Here is a 24,988-nt window from a genome sequence, read left to right on the forward strand (position 1 = left end):
AGCCAGTTTCCAATTGTTACAACTACCAGTCTACTTATTCTGCCAAAAATTAACCTACTCTTAATGATATAACTCTATTAAAAGTACCAACACAAGCAGCCCATCTTATAAAACAAAACTAAATACTAAATCTTTTTAAAAATAATAATTAAAAAATACTACTACAGTCGATGTGCTGTTCAATTTCCTTATCTACCATCTATAGATAATTTCTTCCAGTGGGGACACTGCTGAAAAAGTTTCTCTCTGGATGCAATGCTGGGAAACTTCCGGCAGCTGAAGTGTGAGCACTCATGAGCCAACAATAAGCTATGCCCCGTGCCCCACAAATGCCTGTGTTGTTAAGAGTACATGTTTATATGCAGATCGTACCTACACAAATTTCTACATGCTTTCAAGCACTTCCTTAAGCAAAATTATCAGTCAGCTCTAGACAAAGCTTCAGTCACGTAGTACTTTTTCAATCAGTAATTTCATGTAGCTAATTAGCTGTCCATAACAGTACATTTAATATTTATAGGGAATAACCTTTCTCAATTTAACTATCTATGTTTCTTTGTTAAATCAGTTGGGTGCATCTTACATGAGTCGGACAATAACACACTTTTCCACTGGATTACGCTAGGCTTCTTGAGACAGGCAAACAACTACTACCAGTTACAAACCGAAAGTCCTTCCAGACAAGAAAACTGACCAGAGAAAAACATGTCAGATTAACCATAATAGTAGAGCTCACAATCAATATGCAACATTACAGAGGCTTCGTCAGAGAAAAATGTTCTGCCTCCCGCATGTCTGCCATACGAAACATTCACATGCTGTTTCATTTCGTGGTGCTCCTAGGCTGGTGCAATATTTACCTTGTCATTGGAACAGGGTTTATGTTACCGCCCAAATAGCAGTGTACTGCTCCTAATTGTGGGACTCAGACAAAGTACATTAACTCAAACCACTCACTGAGAGTTACATGCCTATTTCTTGCAATGTAGCAATTAACCTAACTTAGCAGCACTCTAACTGCAGTAAATAAGTGCTAGCCATCTTGCAATTACAACTTCCCACTGAATTGGTCAATGTCTTTTTTATTTTCTAAATTAGTGCAATATTAAAAGGTCTCAACATTGCAAGAAACAAAACAAAACATCTCCCCGAAAACCAACCACTCAGCATTTCCAGCATACACATTTGAATTAAAAGTTTACCTTGCTAACAGACCTCAACATATAAAGAGATCAAATTTTAAAATCCACATTAAGAGTATTAGTGCAAGTTGAACTTTAAATTCTGGGGACAGTGATGACAACTACATCCAGAGCATTTCCCCTCTACACACTTACTCGCCAGAAGCCAGTTATCCTTCTCCAGTTTCAGTCTTTGTAGAACCCGCTGCACATGCTCCAATTGCTTCTTCTCCTCTTCCAGAAGCTTGTCCTGAAGAGCTGTGCAACGTTCTTTTTCCTTTTTCTTTTTATTTGGAGGCTATAAAATGTCAGTGCAACTCACTTAGCATTATACTAACACTTGCTATAAATAGAGCAATAAAATTCCTGACAATGCTAAAGAATACTTTAAAAGCTTTCTATTTCAATAAATAATGTTCTGCTCTGGTAATCAACTGATTTTATGAACATCAGCTGGCTAAAGTTAAAACGAAAGTGAACAGCTAAACCACAGATATGAGTGTCAAAAGGTTGCTGTCAGAGACACAGATTTTCCAGTAATTTTCACTTAGTAAAAACACTGGTACTTTTCATGCAGGAATTATAAGGAAGAGTCAATCCAAATTATGTGCATGTGACAAATCGGAATGGATGAATCACGTGACATAAAACCTTCCAGAACAATCTTAATACAAGATTTTACATTAAAAAAAAAAAGTCTTTCAAGGTTAGAAAGTTTAAACTGGACCATAAAGTTATAGGAACATACCATTTCCTGATTGTCATCTATGGCTTTCATCTGTACTTTAAGCTTATTGACTTCTCTGTCGTAGCTACTATGTGGGACGGCAAGGTCATACATTGTCAAAGACCAGAATGTGGCATAAAACTGAGGACTGATGTCATCCCAAACCTTGGGAAGGTGCAGAGAAATCACAGCATCATGAACAGGAGCCATCACTAGCTCACATGATGTAATGTACTTGTGTACTTTGTGCTGCTGTTTATTTCCCTTCTCAGCTTTTTTCAGTTCATCATACTTAGACTGCGGATAAAAAAAAAAAAAAAAGGAAAAATATGTAATCTTTGTACACAAACAATATAATTTAACTCTTACAATAATTTAACTGTTCTCAAAAAACTTTCTATATAACAAACATTTACACATGGAAAATGCCATTGATATACATAAAGCATTGAAGAACATCGTACAGAACTTTTGGTATTCATCCATATTGGATTGATTTATCTTTCTTCACTGATCCTTCTACCTGTTGTTATAGTAACATATTATACTACACCAAGTAAAAATTGCTCTCAACATTTACAACTTTAGATGCAGGGACCCTTCCTAAGATACCACATTATTTGGCAGCTGCAACATTTGGGGGAACAGAGATGGAGAGAATTCCTACTGATCACGCAAATCATCAGAACAGACAACTTCATTAGCTATAACTTCTGTCAGCTGTGTGAAAACTGACACATGGGTCATATTTTCTACTAATATAAAGGATAACTGGCCCACAGCTTCTCTTTCTACCTCAACTCATAAAGCTTCTGCAAGCTCTATTTTGCAAACTTAAAACTTTAGCAGGAACCTAACACATCCATTGATAACATGTAACATAGCAGCACTAACAGCAGGCAAACAGACGAGTTCTACTTACTGAGATGTGGTGTGCGTACATGGGTCTGGAGAGGAAAAACGCAGCATCGTGAGGCGTGTGAAACTCATTGCAGAGAACATCAATAGAAGGCACTCGCTTAATGTAATCCTCTGTGCTCAGATTGGATGCTAAAAACCCACCAAATTGTACCAGGGTGTCATGGCACTGCATGTGAAAGACACAAACAGTTAGCATTATTTTGTTCAACAGTGAAGTCAGGGAGAGTTTAAAAGCTTGCTTTTATTTTTTTTTTCCTTTTTTAAAAAAGAGTTAACGGTGCATAGTACAGCAAGAATTTTCTCATACAGGAAGAGATGCTAAACTTTCCATGTAACATACTTCTGTCACTCAATGCTGCCTCAATTCTAACTGCAGCACCTTAAAGACCAACCAACCCCAACAAACTAAGAAGAGAAGAACTATAAGAGCATTCTGTTCTACCAGAATAAAAATAAAATAGTTCCTATTACCTACAGCAGCAAAAGAATTCAGAATGCTTCTTTAAAAAATAATAAAGTTCTTCTAACAAAGTGAGATCATAAAAACAAAATAGCGAACTTAAGAAATAAGAACTTTTTTTCATAAAGGATGTTCTAATCTTTCACTCATAAGTCACTTCTCAATATAATTTATATTTAATACACCCATGTATTTTAACAATGAGATCACTGCAACTTTATATATTGTGCTGATACTGTAAAATTTACCAAAGAAAAGGGGGGGTTCTTATAAACACAAGTGTTTCTACTTGCCTGATCATACAGTTTTCCCACCAGCTTCAGATGTTTTTCCCCTCCCTCTTGAAAGATTACACCATTTCTCTGCTGAGCCATGAGCAGACACAGTGGAAGGGCAAGATCATGGTCCAACAACGCATCCTTCAATCTCTGAGAAGATTTTTTTGTATTCCTGATTTGGCCAAAGTATCCACCCTGTGTAGGACAGAAAAAGATGCCCAAGTTTGGAAACAGTGCATCACAAAGTATTAGAGAAGCCATGTGTGCTTCTGACTGCAGAAATACCAATGAACTAACATCGGTACAGTTTCCCATCTGCCAGTAAAACTCTCTCCTTGGATCCTGTACTGCAATGTATGTATCTAAGAAACATAAATTAATTAGTCTTGCATGTTATTAATTAGTCTTTTACACAGTAAACAAAGAGTGACATTTCAGCTCAGGCATGGCACTGCCTTCCAGACCGCAGTCTGCTGTGATCTGCTCCAAGCCTCTTCTCTGTTCAACACAGGAATTTCAGATTTAAGTTCTGGTAACAGCTATTCAATGCCCCAGGGAGCTGACTCCAGGTCAGACTCAACTACAACTCTGATGCCGAGGCTGCAACAGTTTTAACTGTTCGAAAGGTTTAAGATGTTCCTCGGCTCAGCAGGGAGCTGCTCCGCAGAGCAGGACGGAAGAGCAGAGCTGCGCAACATCCCAGCGCACCAGCTGCTGCAACTCGCAGCTCTAACACCCTTCTGAGCTATGTTGCCAGAGTTGATCAAAGTGTCTTTAGAACCACCATGCACAAGCAACAGATATTATTAATTACATTTAACACAAACACACCTCAGCTTTCAGTTGTTCTCCACCAGTCATGGCTTCCAACTGTTCCATTGTCATTTCTTCTGTAATTTCTATCCCAGCCATTTTCTGTACTACCTCTTTTAAAATGAGCAAATCAAAGCTGCACAAAAAACAGAAAAGTGGAGTGAAACAAGAAAATTTGTTTAAGAAATGGCAGCTATCACATTCAATATACTGTACAAAACAATACTATGATGCACATTAAAAGAAACAACATTTTAATCCTTTTTCAAAGAAGAAACCAGTGTGCTGAGTATACAAGGATTTCTTTATTGCGAATAGAAAGTTAGTACTTAAAAGTAATGCAGGCATTGAACAGCTGGATTCCAGAACTCCTTCAGAATGATTTCATTGTTTCTGAAAATAACAGTGAGTGTGGTGCTATTAAGTATCAACAAATTAATCAAAGTTTATTGCTTCCTTTCATTGTTTTACATGCTTCGTACTGTTGGAAAGGCTTAAGACCTATTCATGTTATTTCATGAACATGGAATATTTTAAATGTTATTTAAAATCTTCTAATAATAATACACAGCCTAAGAAATTTACTGGAAAAATTAGCCTGGAGTGCTTATCCAGAGCATGGAAAAGATTTTTTTACTTAAAACACAGAATATACAAACCACTCCAGTAATCATCCCATCCCGAGCCCAGGCTTTACCTCCTGCTCTACATTCTACAAGGGCAATGACTTTTCCTCAGCAGTGGCAAATTGTATTTTGAATGATCAAATCAGCAATATTTTCCAGTAACTTCTGAAATTTGCGTGTCCTACTTATAAAAAGTGTTGACCTATGTCCTCCAATACAAAGTTTTTTATATTGCAACAATTTATATTGTTTATATTTTGTTTCCTTTTCCAAACTTAAGTATGTCATCTGCCTAGTAACTATGTGATACAAGCATATACTCCCGTTCAAATGCCTGAATACTCCAGCCCCACGGAACTGGCCATAGTGGTAAATTCATTTTATTTCTATGACCCCAAATACTCAACTGAATATTAAAAACCATTTGATTTTTTTTTTTTCAAAATACTTCAAGTTTTAATACTTAATTCTGGGGAAAGACAAGAAACATTACTTACCCTTCCTCTGTAGCTCAATGTGATTGTACCATCATCAGAATACAAAGCAAATTGGGGACAGGGGAGCACATGAGACTGAGTGTCTACATTGCAAGGAAGGGAAAAAACTAGGTTTCTCAACATAAATACCCTAAAATAACACGCTGCGTTATCTCCACTGGTAAGCTGTCTTTCAGTAAGCATATGGGGATTAATAATAGAAAAAAGTTGATACCTATGTGATAAAAATAACACATTAAAATTAAATAAATGAAACAATTATACTAAGTGATGATGATGGAAGGACAAAAGGAAAAGGAATATCCAAATTGCAAAGCTTGTTTAAAAATATTCTTGAGTCATTATTAACACTGATGCATCAAGAAGCAATCCAACTGCCATTAAAGAAATTGGATGGAATGTTTAAAATAATACTAAAATGTTAAGAACTATCCCTGCAGAGAAGACATTATGAGAAAACAAAAACTCAAACTGTACCAGTCACACCCTTGTATATCACATACTTATTTAAAAAATAACATAGAATAAGTTCTATGACAATATTACAGACTGGCATGTCTTTTTCCCTGTCAGGCTCGTTATTAAGTGTATTAAAGTAAGTTACAGATCAAAACTCAGTACTTCAAAAATAATATGTCACAGCTAAACAATCAGAGGAAAAATAATGTACTAAAGAGGACACTATTCTTCCTTCTACTTGAATTTCTTAACCTTCCTGGTATTATGAATGGAGTTTTACTGCTACTAGAGAAACAACTACATCAAGCACCCATGTATCAGCAAGCACTCAAAAATACATTATAAAAATAGAGTTTATAAAGATCAGCTGTGTAAGACTTGCCTTTTCCCAGCTTTCAGTTGGTTGGCTACATATTGAAGCAGACCAGCAAGCTCAATCGGGTATTTTCGGAAAACTGCACCACAAAAGCTAGCCAGACCTAAAGCAAGGAGAAACAGCTGTGACTGCACCTCATGAGATACTCATCATTGAATAAGCATTAACAGCATACACGTGGAATGTTAGTAATACAGGTATTTTTGTAACACAAAGAAAATATATCTTGCTATTGATTTAAGTTGCCAGCTCTCTGCTTAGTTTAAAAAAAAATAGCTGGCAGATCCAAGTGAAATATCCATCATACTCATCAATAGTATGGTAGATCATAGGGAAGCTGAACTATTTGAAACATTAATGTAATAAATAAAACAAGAACACCAACTCTGCAGCCAGCTCGAGATGGTAGTGTCATCATGCTTCATTCTCTCCTTCTCAGGGTTTGCCAGAGCTTCAATGATACAGTCTTTAGTGTCCGTTAAAGAGAATATTTTTCCTCAATTTGTAAAAACAAAAGTTATACAGTCCTGTTTTTCCAGTTCCACAATTTGTAATATACAAACGCGATATGCAAGTATGGCAAGAATGATATAGGGGATCCACTAACATAGTTGCAGTATAACAAAAGAAAATCATGAAAGAAATGGTAGCTTTAAAAGCAGTATCTACAGAATGACTATGCCTTCAAGAACAAAGTAGTAAAAAAGCCTTTAAAACAGTTTGACAGAATGAAAGAACAGAGAGGGTTCTGTAAGCCACTAAGACTGCAAAGGTATTTGCAAACTTCACTAAAATCTCCAGTAAAAAGTAGCAAGAATAGAAAACAATAAAATATAATATTTACTCACAGACAACAGATTTAATCTGGCTACAACTGCAACTTTATCAGTATGTTGATCTATTGATTTACATAAAAGGATACATGCCAAGACGTCATAGTTCAGAGAAGTGAGGTATTTCAGTGAATCAACAACTGGAGTTATTAGGTTATCATATTTTTGTATTTGTGATAAAATCTGAAAGTTATAAAAGACATACAGCTGAACAGGAACAGTATTCCTTGTCTTTCACATAATAAATCAAAACCTTTTAACAATGCTTGTCTCCAAAACATACACAAAACATCCTTTGAAATTATTTTTTCAGAAGATCCTAAACCACTTCCAAAGTAACCGGCAATGTCATTATTCTATCTAGCACTTTAGAGATCAATGAAACATGTCCCTAACATGTAAGAACAATTCTGTATAACTGTTTTCCTTTTCAGTGCTCAGAAAATAGAATCGCAAAAGCATTTCACTCATTTTTTCTAAGATTTCTTAAGAATCCTAACCCTTAGCAGTAAGATTTTCTGTTGCTTCTCATAATAATAAAAGACTATTTTAAAAAATGAACCTAGGTCATGAAAGAATGCAAGTAAACTGTACTCATAAAATTTCAGAATGTTCTCATTGATGCATGACGTGCATGCTTTGTGTGCATGTGTATTGCAGTGTTAACTTCAAGTAAAATCTCAAGTCACATTTGTGAATCAGGTGGAGGTCCATCAATATACTTTTACACCTCTCAAGCATTCTGTAGCACCAAGTAGTCTTAGAAATCCTCTCCAACCTTCGAGGTGTATTTCAGACTTCAAAGCTTTAGGTTTTCTGCTAAATGAACCTGCTTTATCTTTACTATACACATATATAACCACCCAGAGCAACCCAACTTGAGTTCACATTCTGCATACCCTCATCAGCGTGTCCCTGTGCCTCTGAGACCCAGCTCAGCTCTCTCAAATTACTTTACTCCTATAAATAAGCAGATGTAATTTTCTATGCAGTTATGGTTATTCAGTAGCTATTCATATTCAGTATCTCAGACCTGTGCACTACTAGCAAATTACCGCATTCTAAAACTTGCATCAAAAGTAAAAAAATAATTAAACTATAGCTGCCCTGTCACTAAGACAGCAGGTCCCTTCCTGCACTTCAATATCCATTAAGATAAAATAGTATTCAAATACATGTAACTACATACATAGTCAAATAAAATAGTAGGATTGCTGTGGCTGAGCTTCCCAATTTGTCTTCCAGAGGGTTTCACATTTTCCTTAGTTAAACGCCTGTAAAATAGAACATATTTTATTGCAATACATAATCTAAAAGAATACTAAAACAAGCTAATTCCAGTGAAGAAACACCTTTATTAGTCACAGAGTTTAAACTGTCACTAGCAAATGTGTTTTTAAGAAATCTAAGCATAGAAATGTCACTCCTCTGGGAATGTGAAATTTATGATCCTATAAGGTGCAGCACATACAAACCAGTTGTCCCTGTACTACTATAGACTGTATTCGTTTCAACTCTGAGTACTTTGCACGTGATGATGTTAATGTCTCCTGCAAATCTGACTTAGCCACAGATCAGTCACTTTGCATTCGTTGCATTCTGTCCACTGACACACAATATGAATTTCATTGTTACACTTCCACGGCATCCCCTACTGAAGATACCAGCTTAACATCAAACCTGAAGTTGATACACAAAAGTGAATTGTACGCCTCACAATCTCAACAACGGACAGCACTGTGGCTCATCCACACAGCTGAAATCCACTGCACCAGAAAAGGGAGGTAAAGCTTTACCATCTCTGCTGGCTACGCAGCAAGTCAGAAGAGAATCAAAAACATTGTGTTTAGCTTTCACAGCTGCAAGTCCAAAGTCTTTCACCCAGTAATAATTATTCTGTCTTCCCTATGTAGAAAGGTTCTAATTATCCACATTATGAAACCATGGCATTTGCTTTTGGCAACAAACGGAGAACTGAAGTCCCTGACAATGATGCCAGAGATGTTAAACACGAGGTCAATCTAAAGTTGTTGTGTGCCCGCTTGAAAATGAGAATGAATCATTCCTTTCAGTTCAAATTACTGCCTTAAATTCAGACCTGCAGAAACTGTAACAAGATTTTTAAGACTCTTTGGATTAGAGAGTCTCTATACCTAGAGAAAATATGTTGCACTCTGACATTTCCAGAAGCAAAGCAATTTCTCAAACAACCGTATACCCAGGGAAAAGGTTTTCAATAATTTAAGGGGACATTTTTCACAGATTAAATACCCTGTTGGTGACAAACTCGACTGTATCCTTATTTCACTGTTCTTAATCACAGTACATTAAATACTTTATGAACAAGGATTATCAGTGAAATTACTGACTCATTAGAAAGGGAACGTATTTGTCAAGTTTTTTTCTTCAGTTGGTGACATGCAATATCACAGTTGGTCCTTATTTATGGCATTAGACAACTTACTTCATGATATATTTGGCTCGGTCTATGGTTTGAGCTTTAACTTTCACTAGAAGAGGGTGACTATTGTATGTTTCGTTCTTCCATTGCCCATAAAGACGGTACCTTGAAAGATCATAAAGAAAAAACATTTTTAGTACTGACAATTCAAGAGACCACTTCCAAAGAACAGAAACAAATTATTCTACTCACCGGTACTGGTATGGAAAAGTTTTGAACATTCCCCATAATTCCTCAGACATGCATGCATTGCAGTCCATCAGAGAAAGAGATGGAAGTAAGACTTGATCGGTAATACTCAACAAACAGCTAAACAGTATCTCCTGAGACAAAGAGAAAAGACTCGAGGTAACCATCAAGAACATCAGAAGCAACGCTATACATCCTATGCAGATACGCACAAATTGCACATCTTTGTAGACTGATAAAATACAAGTTTGCCACAAGATTAAGACTTCCGAAACAAAAACAGGATTAAAAATATCTCCCATCATAAATCTTCTATTACTCAATTTATGGACCACGTATACTGCCAACATTTTGTTTGCCTATTTAAGATATTTGAGCAAAGCTGCTGAAGTTTTCAGCACGTTGCACTCATATTCTCAAATCAAATAAATAATTTTAAAATGGATATACTGTGGATTTGTGTGAAGTGCAATGGAAGAAATAGATGTTGGCAACTGCTTTCTAATGTATTAAGGTGTTCCTTGCCACAACTTCCATTTTCAAAACTCCAGATTAAAACCTGAAGGCATTATACATGTTTCCAAGGCACACTACCAATTTCCATTTTTTCAGTATCCTATCCTCTCTCTCTCTTATACATTTTCCTTTTCCACAGAGCTATGTTAGAATAACCATAGCAGAAAAACCACCCAAAACATGCACAAACAACACAACACACACCAAAGAGAAGAGACTAATTTTCTCTGCAATGATTCAGGAAGTCAGGAAATCACGGCACGTGAGAAGCGAGGAATAAGTAATAATGCAAACCGAACAAACTTCATATTGAAAACTTGCTTGTTGGTTAAAAAAACAAAAACAAAACTTATTTTTGCAAGTTAGACCTTAATAGGACACTTGGGTTTCATTGTGACTAATCTTGATAATTCAATAAATTGAGAAATTAGAAAGAAATAAATTAGTCAAGAAAGAAGCATTTTCCATTGTAGTACTAAGCTCTAGTTCTAATTTCTCCTTTTCTCTATGCTTTACCCCAGTATGTTCTTTAAGATACAAGGTGCCACCATGAAAAATGTATTCATAGAATAAATAGTTGGAGGTACCCCCTAGAATGCACTAAAAGAATTAGATTAGGATTGAAGAATGCAAGATAGAATGAATTTATTTATTATTTTTTAAAAAAGGACATGGATATGGAAAAGCCCCACATGACTGGCTCAGACGTGTTGATTAAAAAAAAGTCTATAACATGCATTTGGCATTTGTTAAAGCATAAAACTCTACAGAGAAAGAAGTGTTGTACGCTTATTAAACATTTGGCGTCAATTACCATCTCACATAAAAACACCTTCTTCCAAAATAAACTCACCATTTTCTCTTTATCTTCTTGTTTGCTTCCATCAGACTGAAACTGTAACAAAGACAATCTGTTAATTGTAGCATAATTAACGTAACAGTTACGGTTTCACAACGAGGCTACCTCAGCAAAAGCATAAGCCTGGAGAGCCACATGCCTAGTAAACGCTTAACTTTCCAACTTGTCAGCATTAAAATATTTTTGAACAGATATTCAAATGCATAGATGAAATGCATTGCCTAAATATACAGGGGCTTTGTACACTTTTGTTCAAAAGGAGGTAATAACTAAAATATTAAGGAAACTTACTATTATGTATGAAATACTGGATTTTCGTGTTGGAGAGAGGAAAGCAAAGCCCTATGCATTCGCCTTCTAGTTAAAAAACAAATACCAAAACGCAGGACTTCCAAGCCAGTTATCAACAGCCATAGATTGTTTTTCCCCATCTTTCTCTTAGACTAATACTCTCTTAAGCTTTTAGTCTTTGTTATTAAATTACTTTTTCTCTCTTCTTGTTCCACTCACCATGAAAAGCATATTAAGCTATCACACCAGTAACGCACAATGATTTTAAAGGCGCTCTTCAGCATGAAAGCTGCAGTGCAATGTTAGTAGTCTGACTTTTAAACTACTGTATGGGTTAACTTCCAGTCAAATCACCTCCAGTTATAAGTATTTCTACTGTGTGTTAAATGTAGTTTCAAAACTAGAACATGCTGATGGCAATACTGCATTAAAAGTAACTTTCCCTATGTTACCTTAACCACTTTGTCACTGACGAACTTCTTCATAGTTCCAACCTAGAGCAAATAGCTAAAAATGTTGCTCATTCTTGTCAGAAACACAAACTATTATATTCATGTATTTACAGTAAAACTGCACAAGAGATGCCTTTAACCAAGTAATGTTCATTATTCTACTGTACGTATCCACAGAAACAAGGGCTTTCTCACAAAACATCAGTACTTGAACTTCGTTACAAAGTCATCCTAATAGTCTGCTGACAGCAGTGAAGTGAATTACTGCCTCAAGATTATAGTTTCCAAATTAACTGTGTTGTCAGCGCAACATCACATATCACTCAAAGAGCAATCTTCTCACAGGCCAGAACTAAGCATGCTGCAAAGCCAGAGTGGGAACCATTGGGAAACCTTGCCATCCTGGATGAGAAAATGCTGAAAAATGACACCTCCTACAAAGATATGGAAACAGGGGAAGATGGAAATGCTTGAAGTTACTATAATTTTATTACAAAGACTACTTGGAACCCAAACTTAGCGTAACTTCTGTCACCCTATCTTTACATCTTGGGAACCTGGTGAGAACAAACTCTCTTGCCAAAAATCTGGTATTTTTCAAGTTTTGACCAAATGTTCTGTCATACCAACCTCTTTCATAAAGGCTTTTCCAAGGCGCACCACTTTTGCAAATAAAATAGGATCGTGGGAGAGATGAGGACCAAGGTAACAAAGCATGTTGAACACTTCCTTCCTCAAGTCCTCGAAGCTGTCTGCTTGTTTTGGTGCTCTCTTGTTGGGCAAAGAAGAAATCGGTGACCCTTTAGCTCCTTTCGGCACACCAACTCTGAAAAATAAGACGTGCAGCATTTCACATGAAACAGAAGTGAAAATTTTAGAAGTGTACCAATACAGTTAGACTTGTTAGTGAATTCATGCTTATACATCAATAGCAGGTTTCCCCTATGAAGAAACAGAATTCTACTTTTCACTTTACCTGCGGTACAGAGGTTCAATTGTCACGTGTACAAGCTGGCAAAGGGCAATTGCAATAGGCTTGTGTGAAGTAGCATAAAATGGAGGCATCTGATCCATAATACTTTGTGCATGCTGCCAATCACCAATTTTTAATAAAGCTTCCAATAAACCAAGCTTTTGATTATCAGGAGGCTGCGAGAAAACAAATAATGAAAAAGGGTGTTCATGAAGTCTTCTTAATATTTCTCCTTAAGCAATATCCAGCTGTAATCCACAGCCAGAGGGAAAAAAAAAACACTTAGTATTTTAACTATGTAATAAAAATATGTAAAATAGAATTCAAGTAGACATCTAGTCAATAAGCACACTTCAAAAGCAATAATAAACCAGGCCACAGAAATCCAGAACAAACCCCAAGCCACGTATTTTTGCACATTCAAAACAACAGAAGTAACCAGAGGACAGACACAAGCCTTCTAAGAAGTATGTACCTCTTTATGTTTCAAATAAATACAAAATGTTTTCATAACAATTATATTTTCTTTTAAATAAGCTTATTGGAAAGGAATCCTTTCATAGATACACACCTTTTCAGTTTTCTCCTCCTCTTTTTCCTTGTCCTTCTCCTTTTCCTCAGTTTTTTCAGAGGATAAGACAACCATCGTCAGTTTTCTGACAATTTGCTTAGCTTCCACTATCTCTCGCTTATGTTCTTCAATGATGGCATTATCCCCTGGAAGAAGCTAAAAACAAAAAACCACCAAACATTATATCTGAAAACTAAAGCGACCTACTACTACTTGAGCTCAAAGTAGTTGTTTGTCCTTCCTTGTTACTAATCAGATAAACTTACTCCCTGAAAGATTATTTTCCTTGCTACCATCACCCCAACAAAGAAGTATACTGGTAGAATTCCTCGATTCCATAGAAATTTGTGGAAGAAAGAATCCCACTTGGACAGTTTAAAGTTTTAAAGAGCTACACCCTCCTCATTTGAAAACACAGGTAACCTACTAAGATTCACCAAGAAATACCTAGTGTGGAATTTCAAGGGGTAAATCATATCTTCAGAATGCGATAGATACAATAGATGGCTGTGTGTATACATATGCAAGTAGAAAACAGTTCTTACACGCTTGGAAGGGGAAAGCAGAGGTGGGGAAAACATTCTTGATGTGATTTATAATCCTGACAGCTCCTCTTGTATAGGAGGTGCACAATGCATACACTTAAGACAACACCTACATGCTAATTATTTTTTTGAAACTCCCATAGCAAGTTAAATGAAGCCTGAACTGAAAAGAGGAAAGAAATGCCATCCCGAACAAGCAGAGCCAGACTGGCAGAGACACTCTGGAATGCAAGTGGATTCAAAATGAGGTCAAGAAACAACATGACAAAGGTGAGCAATACAAATGAATGCAGGGACCAGTCCAGCAGTGAGACTGGCAGAGAACATGCCCACACCTGTACAGGTCTGAGCTGGGATTGCACAGGCCACCCTAACTCCCAGTCTGAGCAGTTGTTTTGTAAGCTTACAAACATTCCTTAACACAGTAGCATTATTATCATGTAGTCTCCCTCCACATCAATTATCTGAGACAAGCTCTCCTACTCTTGCTCTACTTGACACATTTTTTAGCCAAAATACTCCTGTGAAACCAGAAACAGTTATTGACAACTCGGATTGTGACTAACGCTATTAACTGCCACACAAGTTAATGGCAGGACTATATTCCAATATTTCCATAGTTGTTACTAGAGCTCATTTCCTTGATTGCAGTGGAAGACTTGAGAGTCTCAAAATATCTACAGCTAGTCTGAAATAAAAAGTTTGTGTATAACATAAAATTATTTTTTATAACTGTAACATTCTGTTTACCATTTGCCAAATTGCTACAGTGGTTGGTTGATACCACTGTCAGACTGCAGAAGCTAAGTGTGTCTGATTAAATCTTAACACAACTCCATTTTCCTCTCTCAACCTGACATTCTTGCAGATGAAATGAGATGCCTATTCAGGAATATTTAAGGGTTAAAAAAAACAAAAAACAAAACACAACCCTACTATTAAAATAAACAAAGCATGTTAGGAGCTGATTGTCCTATCACTTTTGAAAAAATGGGTTTTGTAAAGCAAAGCACTCAAAGGGTCTAGTTCTTTAGCAAAGTTACTCAGGCATTTAAAGCACACTCAGGCATTTGGCTCCTGTCTCTTATTCAGGCAGCAGGAAAACAATCTGGAGGATGCTACACAGATAATTCAAAGGCAGTATATCAGCATTCAGATTTGTGTGTGTTTACTTGAATGTGTGACATTAGAAAGTGCTGGAAATTTTAAAAGACGCTAAACATGTACATACACAGGTATTATTCAGTATGTTCTGAAGCTTTAGATTAAAATATCTGGTTTGCTTTCTTGAATTTTCTTAGTCTTGGCATTTGACAGAGTAGCACTGCCACTTACATGAACATAAAGATCGTCCAAATCTATGAGATTATGTTGCAGAAGGACAGCAGCAACTCTGTATAAGGAGCAAGGTGTCTCACCACTTGGATCCTAAAAAGGACAAGATTGCAAATTTAAGAAAAAAAAAAAAAAAAAAGGCAATCAGACCACTGCAGGTCATGTAACAAAAGAAACGACTCAAAGTTCATACAAAACATATTAACCCACAGTTCTCCTTTTTACCATATTATTTAACTGCTGTTACTCCAAGCCACTAGACTTAACTGTGATACTCAAACAGAATTTTCAGAAACAAAATCATTCAACTATCTTCACACCTTATGGCACTCGTAAGCAATTCCTAACCATACACTTAAAAAACCCCTTGAATATTTTATCAAAGATCAACCATGACTCCCTTGCAAACATGCTCTTGTCCTGGGAACAAGTCTTTGTTTATAAGGTACAATCTCTTCATTAATGCCAGACCTTATATAACTATACAAGTTCAAATGGCAGGTATCAAGATTGTTTTCAGCTGTCTTGGAGAATGCTAAGTAGCCTTCTCTAAAATTCACTAGAGACTTCCACTCAAATAATGAAATTATTGCTTTCAATACTGGAATTTTGCAACTTAAAATTATTTTCTACTTAAAAAAAAAAAAGGCAGCAAAAATCTGTTCTCACTGACTGCAGCTCGACACTGAGTACAACCAACCGTCAAAACCAAAAATTAAGACTGGAAAGAGATTACCTGATAAAATTTGAACTTGAACCCAAGGATATGGCACAGAGTTTGAGGTTCACACATGTACATGTAAGACTCTATCAGTGGTACAAAGAAGTCATCGTACTCAGGCCTGCACTCATAGACTTCAAGTATAATATCCAAAACTCTGTTAGGATCGAGGTTAAAACATCCTAGTGGAGAAGAACAGAGTAGAAAAGTTTAACACCGCTGCTTTTCATCTTCATTCTGTTACTAAAACACATATCAAATAGTTTTTATTCTTTTCAGTTAAAATTGAGCGTGGATTTATCTACAGCAAAATAATCTGAATCATCTGTAAATACAGCAATCACTTTGACTTACGCTGAATATTGAACTAGGCAAAGATACTAAAGAGGACTTTCAATTCAGATTACTGAAAAACTTCCACCTTAAGGAGAACATTTAGTAAGTAGAAACCCAACCTCAGCAATACCACAGTGCCAACAAAAGGCATGGGCTGCTTCCTCTCCCCTTGGCTGGCACACATGTTCATGCAGGCACACAAATCAGCCAGCTGGAAATCAATTACACCCCAAAAATCTTTCTAGTTTGAGCTAGACCCTGATCCACCTGGCTGTACTGTCCTGTCATTTCAGTATTATTACTAGCATTAGGGAGAACAGCTTGTTTATTTTGAGGGGAGCAAGAGCAAGGATATAGATTAGGTAAGTCAATGTTGTAATCATACCTGTATTTTACTATATAAACTTTTCAAACAAAACCCCAGGAGATGTGTTTGATACAGAAATATTACTTATATCAAAAGAATACATATCTAGACTGTTTTCTTCATTGTGCCATGAGAAGTTTTATCCAGGCACATCCCTTAGGCAGATGTATAATTGCATTAGTCTTTCCTTCCCAAAAGCCACTTCTTCTACACCAGGACCTACTGCAAGTCAGTACTTTAAAAGAATTGACAATTTATAGGAAGTCTACTTGCAACTCCTAAAATTCCAGAAGATAGAAAAGCCTTCTGTTATAAAATTCCTCAAGCTCAGTATATTTTTAACTGGAGTAACTAGCAAAAGCATTCTCTTCTCTAGCTCTCTTCCAAAACAAGTAGTATTATTACAGGGATTTGACAGTTTCAGGCAAAATTCTGTGACAGATGAAAACTACCTTTTATAAAATAGTAGCATAGACTTTTAACCATTACTGCACTGGCACCAAATGAAACAGGCATTGATGCAAACATCAATATATGGTATAAAACTCTTTTATTTGAAAACAGAAATGTTAAACATGGGTAATGACAGATATTTCCTGGTTTTTTGACTGTGACACTCTCGCCAAGACTCAATTTAGAAAACACAAACAAAAACAGAAAAAGGAAGAACATTTACTACTTCTAATTTCTCTTCAAAAGAATCACTTGTTCAACTTCTTAAAGACTAAAACTCATGCATTGAATCCACTACCTTAAAAAGCAAAAAGCATTACTTTGTCACCCTCCAATGTGCCTGCTAAGAGATGACAAGTGCATCGTCAAAAATACTGCTGAAATGAATCAAAATCACAGCATGCAGGTTCGAGGCTGTACTGTAAATTCCGTGTCTAAATTAAATTTAACTATAGAACAGTTCCAAAATTAATTTTGCCACAGAAATAGGAACTTCCAAATGTCATCATTCTATCTGAGGTGATCTAACAATACATGTTACTATCATACTACATGCCTGCATGAGATATTATCTGATCCATAGATGACCTCAAATAGTAGTCCAGGATCAGTCTCTGGAGTCATAAGACCACATGGGAAAACCAGTGCACATATTCCTTCAAATTCCTTACCTATTAAAGATTTGATATTTTCAAGGATTAAATCACTAGTCATATTTCCAGATAAGTCTTGACCCAGTTCTGCAATGAGCTTTGCATAACCTTCGTTCTCCTCTCGTAACAAATTAAACTTCTGTTGCTTATAACTGCAAATAAACAGAAATTAAACACTAATGCATAACACACATCACAGTGAAGCTTATTTATGCTCTTATCAATATTAAATTTGTTATACAAAATGCTATTTTTGAATACACTTTTAAGAACTAGTAATTTACTTGAGTTATTGCAGAAATTATAGAATGCAGTACAATGAACGCTTGCAAGAGAGCAAGTATTCTCCAAACAAATCCAGCTGCTCTTTTATTTCAGATGCAGACCACTTAAAAGCAAGATTATGCTTCTACTTAACAGTAAAGCTTGGTCTTAGACATTATGCTGGAGAACTGCTCGTAACAGTCCATGCATAAGGACTTATCCTAGTTTCAAGCAGTGTTATTCTAGACTGAGACTGAAACATTGGATGTAGAGATGAAAACCAAATGCACACCACAAAATAAACCCTGTGTTGGCAAAACTAACATAACTGCATATGCTGATTCAGGAAAACCGGACTAATTCCCATTGCCCCTCCCCAGTCACTCCCCAAACAACCCTTGCCCCAAAACTTACAAGAGTTTTGTCTTTATTTTAACAGATTTCTGATTGAACTGTTGAGACTGCTTGATAAGTCCTAATGACTCCAGTGTCTCTGGATCTAAACGCTCCTTTAGGACAGTGTCAGATACAAGATACTAAAAAAACACCAAAATACACATTAAATTTGTCAATTACAAAGACCTAGAAACCAGGCTACATATCCTTTCTGACTACAAAAAAAAGGTCAAATATTGTGATATACCAGGACACTAAATGCATTCTCCTTCAAACATAAGCAGACAAAACTGAGAAACTATTTAACTGAAACTGGAATTTTACAGGAGTAGATTTTACATAGAAAAGCACTCTGAAGAACCAAGTCCCAGAGCCTAACTTCTGGTTACAAAGTATATGCTGCATAGCATCTGGGGATATTGTTGATGGGGTAAAAATTTGAGTTCTCTCAAAGCTCTTTAAAGAATTTAAGGGACAACTTCTAACAATCTTTCACTAAAAAATAAATAGCTTCAAAACTCTCTGATATTTCTTGTCAGATTGTGGCATATACTTTTAACAGAAGACTTCCTAAGTGCAACTTACCAAACAGGCTAATACCAGTTGGGTAAAATGATCCCTCTTACTTTTTTCTTCTAAACAACTTGTTTCAATATCTAGTATAAAAGATGGAAAATGAAAAGGAAAAAACAAATCATTACTTGTGGGATTCATACAAATTCATTCTTTTCATAACGATTCTGTTAAATGCTAACGATAACACAATGTAAAACACGTTGTTTGAAACACGCTCACTTCTTGCCACGTTCCACCTACTCATCCACCTTGAGGTCACAGAATCATTTCACCAGAGAATCACACACCACCAAGTCCACAACATTGGAAAAAAATGCTGACAGCAGCAAATGCTGGTTAGAGGGAAAAGGTGCTAGAGGAAACTCACTAAAAACAAGCAAGAAATTGTCAAATGTCCTTTGTCCCACATTTGAAACCTAGCTCCTCAGCCATACCATTTCTCTGTTACTAGTGGGGGCACAGCATTTAGCTACATACTAATTTGAAGGGAAGGAGGGGGGAAAAAAAAGGCAAACAGATTAACTAGTCTCAATTACTCAAGTAGTACAAGATGCAACTAATCTAAATTTTCTAACCCAGCTTAAAAAACCAAAGGGTATGAGTGTAATGCTGCATTATAAAAACTAATTATTACAAAAAGATGGCACAATTACACCGGATGAAACATTGTGAATAAAACAGTCAAAATTCATCATTTAGGTGTTACAGAACAGAGGCTGCACATGCAAACTTAATTAGGTGTCTCTCTGCACAGGCAGCCACAGCACAGAAGACACCACACTCCTTCAGTGTGCAGGTCAAACGAGGAGTTGCAATGAGCAGACTGTCAAAAGAATTTGCTGAAATTTGTTGAAAAAAAGCACAAAACATAAAACAAGATAGGAACTGCAAACAGTTAAAACAATGATCTGGAAAAAAAGTATACAGGATAAAATGCTGTAACATGAGAGAAATAGCTTTGGAACAACATCACAACACCAAAAACCCTAAGTTATCACCAGAATAAGAAGTTCACATCTTTAAAGCCTGCTCAGTCAGCAGACAGTAACCTGGCAAATTATGTCATTTGCATTTAGATTTCTGGACAATTAGTACAAGCTCCATTGCGCTAACAGTGACTGTACAGATAAAAGTATTTACAGAACACATTCTGAGAACAGATGATCTACCTACCAGCAACTCAACTTTTATTTAATATACTTATAAGAATGATAAGAACACCAAGTCACTGACTCCATTAGCTAACATCCAACACTCTTACAAGCTAGCTCCTGTAACTATTCTTGGCAGATCAATTTCCATTGCCTTTAACAGGTAAGCTTCCAGAAACTATAACAGAATAAAGCAGAATGGAAAGACATTAACAACTGAGATACAGATACACTGAGAAAGAATCAACATGTATTTTGTAAATAGAAGTCAGATTTAATAGAATTTACAGATTTAATGAAATTTCCTAAAGAAGTCAACAAGCAAAAGCATGTATTTCTCCAAAACTGTCGCAATGCTGAAAGGAAGGGAACCCCACTTACCTAAAATGCAGAACACATCAGCTAGGATGGAAGGCATGTCTTCCCGAAATTCCTAAAATGAGAAAAAGATCGCTACTTAGCGAATACAGAAATTCCAGTATGTACACTTAGATAATTCTTATTCTATTGCATAAAACAAAACTTCAAGGTTCACATTAATTAATAATGCAGACTATTATTACTAATGATAGTAATAGTAATTAATAACTCGGATTAATAAATAATGAAGAGGCTCCATTATTGACTAACACCTAAGCGCTGTACTAATTCTTGATACGTAATGATATAATATTTTAATGTAATTTAAAAGAGTATTTAGTGGCCAGGTACAAAAGCCTCTGGTTACTCCATTTCTTCAGCACCAAGGAACTCCCTGTCTGAAGAGCAGCAGCAGCCTGCAAGTAAACTGTACTTTCTCAGGCACCCACAGTAACTAAAGATCAAACGTCATCACATGCTACCCCAAGAGCAAGGTGCACTTCAGCCTTGGCTTCTCTCAAACCCAATGCAGAAACTTAAAAACCTAAAAAGGTTATCCTAGAATTACTGCAAAATGTGTTTTTTCTTAATGTTCTATATATGTCAAAACTGCAATCTAAGAAAAAATAAGAAATCATCTTCAGAAGATTTTTTTTTAAATGTATTATTTTCAGATTTTTTTTTAGGAACACCAATGTTACACCTTAGAAATTTAGAGGAAAAAAACCTCTTTTCCCTACTTTATTTATTCAAAACATTTTAAGAAAAACCCTTTCGAAACAAAAAGTAAGGCTAACACACTGTTTTAAAGGCAGTAACAGGACTTAAGGCATCCTGATAGTAAAATGGCAGATGCACACTGTTAAATTCTAAGAAAGATATAAATCATAAAAACACCAGTAGGTGGCATTACAGACATGCTGCATAAGCAAATGAAATCTATTTTTAGCATTTATTAAAAACTTCAGTCTTCATATGCCCTTAAAAATTACTTAATTTTTAAATTATGCTAAAATGAATACATCTATTCGTTACCACAAAAAGTAGGGGAAAACACAAAACTCTGACAGACTACATGTATTGCAAGTGCACACAACTGAAGAAAAAGGACAAGAATGACTTTTTAGACATGTAAAAACAAGTCCATCAAATATTATCCTCCTTCATTTCATTTGGTCTTTTATGACAAACTGAAAATTTAATAAGTATGCAATTTTTACAAATATATACTTACTATGACATCACCAAGAACATTAGAAGCTTGATCATGCTTCAGGTTTCCCCTGACAACATGGTATGCAAGCTCATACAAAGCCTGTTGAATATCTGTTGAAAGGAGACAGATAATTAAGGAACATACAAGGTAACCCTTGGTCTAACTTTTAAAGCAACATTTAAAATAATGCTGTAGACTTCAGACACCCTGCAAGTAAGCAGGATATGCTTCTCTTATCAATGATTGGGATTACTTTATTACTGCTGATAGGTTAAAGTTGAGCATCAATATCTAAGATATCACACAAGCAGATAGTAAGACATGATCTGCTTTGCCTGGAGACTTTATGGAATAACAGTAAAATGGTATGAAAAACTACAGTCCTGCACATAATAACTCAGGTCTTGGCAGGTGGTTTAACAAAGACACCTTTAGCTTATAATTCACATAAATATTAAACATATACATACATAAAAATATCATATATAGAAAACATCATACTACTTTTTCTTAACTGTATCACAGACAGGCTTTCAAAAAAACATTTCTCTACAAGCAAGTAACATTTAATTCGAGAAAAGTGCTTAACAAGGATTTTTTACATTTTTTTAAGGAAAGTCTCCCATAACTGAAGAATGCTGTTTTACAAAAGCTTATATTAAGCTGAAACACTAAACAGAGGTCCTGCATTTGAAAAAAATCTCATAATGTTAAATGTGGTGGTTGCAAAAACAGCTATGGTAAACTTGTAAGGAACTGTTTTTAAATAATATACCACAATGATGCTATACTTTCTAGTATATGAAAAATAACAAAACCCCACGCTTTCACTTTGCACTTGTACCACATGGTTTGTTTAATAATATTTGCCATGGGTATACAAGCTACAAATCTTAACATCTTAAACCAAGTACTCAATATCTTCATGACTGTAGACCACTGTAGCTGCATTAAAAACAGGTTTGTTAATTTTTTCAATGAACAGGTTAATTTTTTCATTCACAGTGCTTTTGGCAAAGAGCACTAATTGCTAAAGACTTGAATACAGCAGGACTGGTTTAGACATCAATTCTAAGTAAAACATAACACTATTTCTTCAAAGGCAAATTCGAGAGTACAGTGGTGCATCACTCAGTTGAATCATTCACGATGAAGCCAGGCCAGCCATAAGCACAGCCTCGGGCCTCTGCAAGTGGTTTCCCCACACTGCGGAGAATTTGTTTCACAGGCACACCACCAAATCTGACCTGTCTCCATAAGCTTGTGATATACTGGACTTCAATAAAAGTCTTCCTGGAACTAAAAGGCAAAACATGAAAGTGCCAGTGCAGACTTTGGAACTGGATCCAGGTCACATGAACTCAAATTCTTAGCAGTCAGAACCTTAGTACTCGCTCCAGATTATCCACAGTTTCAGGGTTTTTTTCCATTACCAGAAGGACTTCAGCTATTTCTACTGTCTATTAAACACTCCAGTATAGCCACTGCATGTATCTACCTAGTCATTCCCACTGAAGATTTTAGATCCTGATAGCAAAGACAAAGAAAACAGCATACAGAAATTGTCAACCTCCCTCTAGAACAGAGAACATCTGCTGGTTGCCTTTCTTCAAAAACTTTGGGAACAGTGATTTGGCATTACTGAACAATAATTCTTCTTACTTAATAATATTACTTATAATTTACATTGAAATGTGTTGGTTTATCTTTTCTGCTATTACAATTGCCCATTATGACTATTTTAGCAAGAACCCAAAACACCATCTAAACAGCATAGAACATTTGTTGTCCTAGTAATACGGAAGCTTTTCTTCCACCAGATTCTCCAAAGCAAACAGAGATTAAATTTTTCTTCAAACACCAAAGGTTTCTTAAACTGAGGATTTAAAACTTAAAGACAGCAGTGTATCCCTCTAACAAAGGACAAAATGTCTAACTCAGGTACTGTTGTAAAAATACAATCACTTGCATACATTATTGTTCATACATTTAACTTCTCGAATAAAATCTAGTTTTATGTTGAGTCTGCAAAATGGAATTACATTTTCTACAGCACAGAGCACTTACTGGACTACCACACCACCACTTACGACTGTCTAAAAATCTCCCACCTGGACATCTACAGACAAACCCAGTTGTGGATATTTGTGTTGCCTTCCTATTTGTAGTATTCACCTTTCGCAACATTAATGGTCACTGTATATGAATGTTCCAAGCAGATACATGCAGAGGTACCACGACCAACTGTTTCCAGGCTTTTTAAAATATAATTAAAATCTACTAAAAACACACAACTTACCTCTGAAACTCATACTATCATGGGTTTTGTTTTCACTGAGTGCACGACATAGTTGCACACTGAAATAAAATAAATATTTTTAAATTAAAAAACAAAAAATAGTTAGATACTAGCATACACACACAAATGTTCTTTTGTTGTTGTTTTAGCTAAAATAACTTTAAATTTAGGCAGTTTAAATGGCTGACTCCATTTTAATTTTTAGAGAGTAAACACTAATTCACAGAAGTTACAATGCAAAGAAATACAAGACTTCAAATAGACCTCATACATATATACGTAATATACTTTTAAAAATATTCTTCCTAATATTACATGTGCTTACAGAAAAGTGAGAACAGTAGACAATTTTGGTACGTGAAAGGAAGCACACAAGTGCTAGCATTAACCTACTGTTGTTAATCATGATTTCCTGATGCAATATTTTATCAACGGTAAGACAGGACTTGACATATTCTAGTCACTAAAAGAATCCACTACAGGATGCAAAGACCTGTCAAGTTAATCTCTGAGGCTCCCTCAACTAAATTAGCCATATGTAAAGGGTACACTAAACACTGTACAGACTGTGCCATGAAATAATAGTTCTGCGTGTTATAAAATAAATCCTTAAAGAGCAAGCTTCTCCACTACACTGAACATGCTTCCAGGCTACAAGGATTCTCCCTCTACCGCTACTTTCACCCCAGCATGACGCTTCAAAAGCAGTTTCACATTTAAAAGCAACAGTATTTTTAAAAAGCTAGCGATTTACCTATAACAGACACCAATGAGTATCTTAAGAAGTTCCTTCATACTGGCAAATTTTCAACCAAAAGTTTCACCTATTTTTC

At 35.8% G+C, this 24,988-nt stretch overlaps 1 protein-coding gene across 9 annotated transcripts in view; it reads right to left on the reverse strand.

The window, feature by feature from the left end:
• THOC2 (THO complex subunit 2) overlaps window positions 1–24,988 on the reverse strand; it is a 45,117-nt gene that overhangs the window by 16,144 nt on the left and 3,985 nt on the right. For 5 of the 9 annotated variants that reach the window (XR_014184978.1, XM_082061945.1, XM_082061944.1 and 2 more), the window contains exons 2-25: window positions 24,156–24,214; window positions 21,875–21,966; window positions 20,662–20,713; window positions 19,139–19,209; window positions 18,572–18,693; window positions 17,912–18,045; window positions 16,100–16,266; window positions 15,364–15,456; window positions 13,484–13,639; window positions 12,916–13,088; window positions 12,570–12,765; window positions 11,940–11,981; window positions 11,191–11,232; window positions 9,825–9,955; window positions 9,636–9,737; window positions 8,361–8,445; window positions 7,261–7,354; window positions 6,724–6,804; window positions 6,345–6,441; window positions 4,399–4,516; window positions 3,583–3,762; window positions 2,831–2,995; window positions 1,930–2,205; window positions 1,338–1,479 (exon numbers count right to left, since the gene is read on the reverse strand). Coding sequence is in view for 8 of the 9 variants with exons in the window: in XM_082061945.1 (XP_081918071.1) it covers window positions 1,338–1,479; window positions 1,930–2,205; window positions 2,831–2,995; window positions 3,583–3,762; window positions 4,399–4,516; window positions 6,345–6,441; window positions 6,724–6,804; window positions 7,261–7,354; window positions 8,361–8,445; window positions 9,636–9,737; window positions 9,825–9,955; window positions 11,191–11,232; window positions 11,940–11,981; window positions 12,570–12,765; window positions 12,916–13,088; window positions 13,484–13,639; window positions 15,364–15,456; window positions 16,100–16,266; window positions 17,912–18,045; window positions 18,572–18,693; window positions 19,139–19,209; window positions 20,662–20,713; window positions 21,875–21,966; window positions 24,156–24,214 (2,870 nt within the window). In the remaining variant the exon portion in view is untranslated. The remainder of the gene's footprint in view (window positions 1–1,337; window positions 1,480–1,929; window positions 2,206–2,830; window positions 2,996–3,582; window positions 3,763–4,398; window positions 4,517–6,344; window positions 6,442–6,723; window positions 6,805–7,260; window positions 7,355–8,360; window positions 8,446–9,635; window positions 9,738–9,824; window positions 9,956–11,190; window positions 11,233–11,939; window positions 11,982–12,569; window positions 12,766–12,915; window positions 13,089–13,483; window positions 13,640–15,363; window positions 15,457–16,099; window positions 16,267–17,911; window positions 18,046–18,571; window positions 18,694–19,138; window positions 19,210–20,661; window positions 20,714–21,874; window positions 21,967–24,155; window positions 24,215–24,988) is intronic. The other 4 variants (XM_082061947.1, XM_082061946.1, XM_082061951.1 and 1 more) reach the window with 1 other exon arrangement.

This window comes from Streptopelia decaocto (assembly GCF_964273445.1).
Source record: "Streptopelia decaocto genome assembly, chromosome: 10".
Lineage (NCBI taxonomy): Eukaryota > Metazoa > Chordata > Aves > Columbiformes > Columbidae > Streptopelia > Streptopelia decaocto.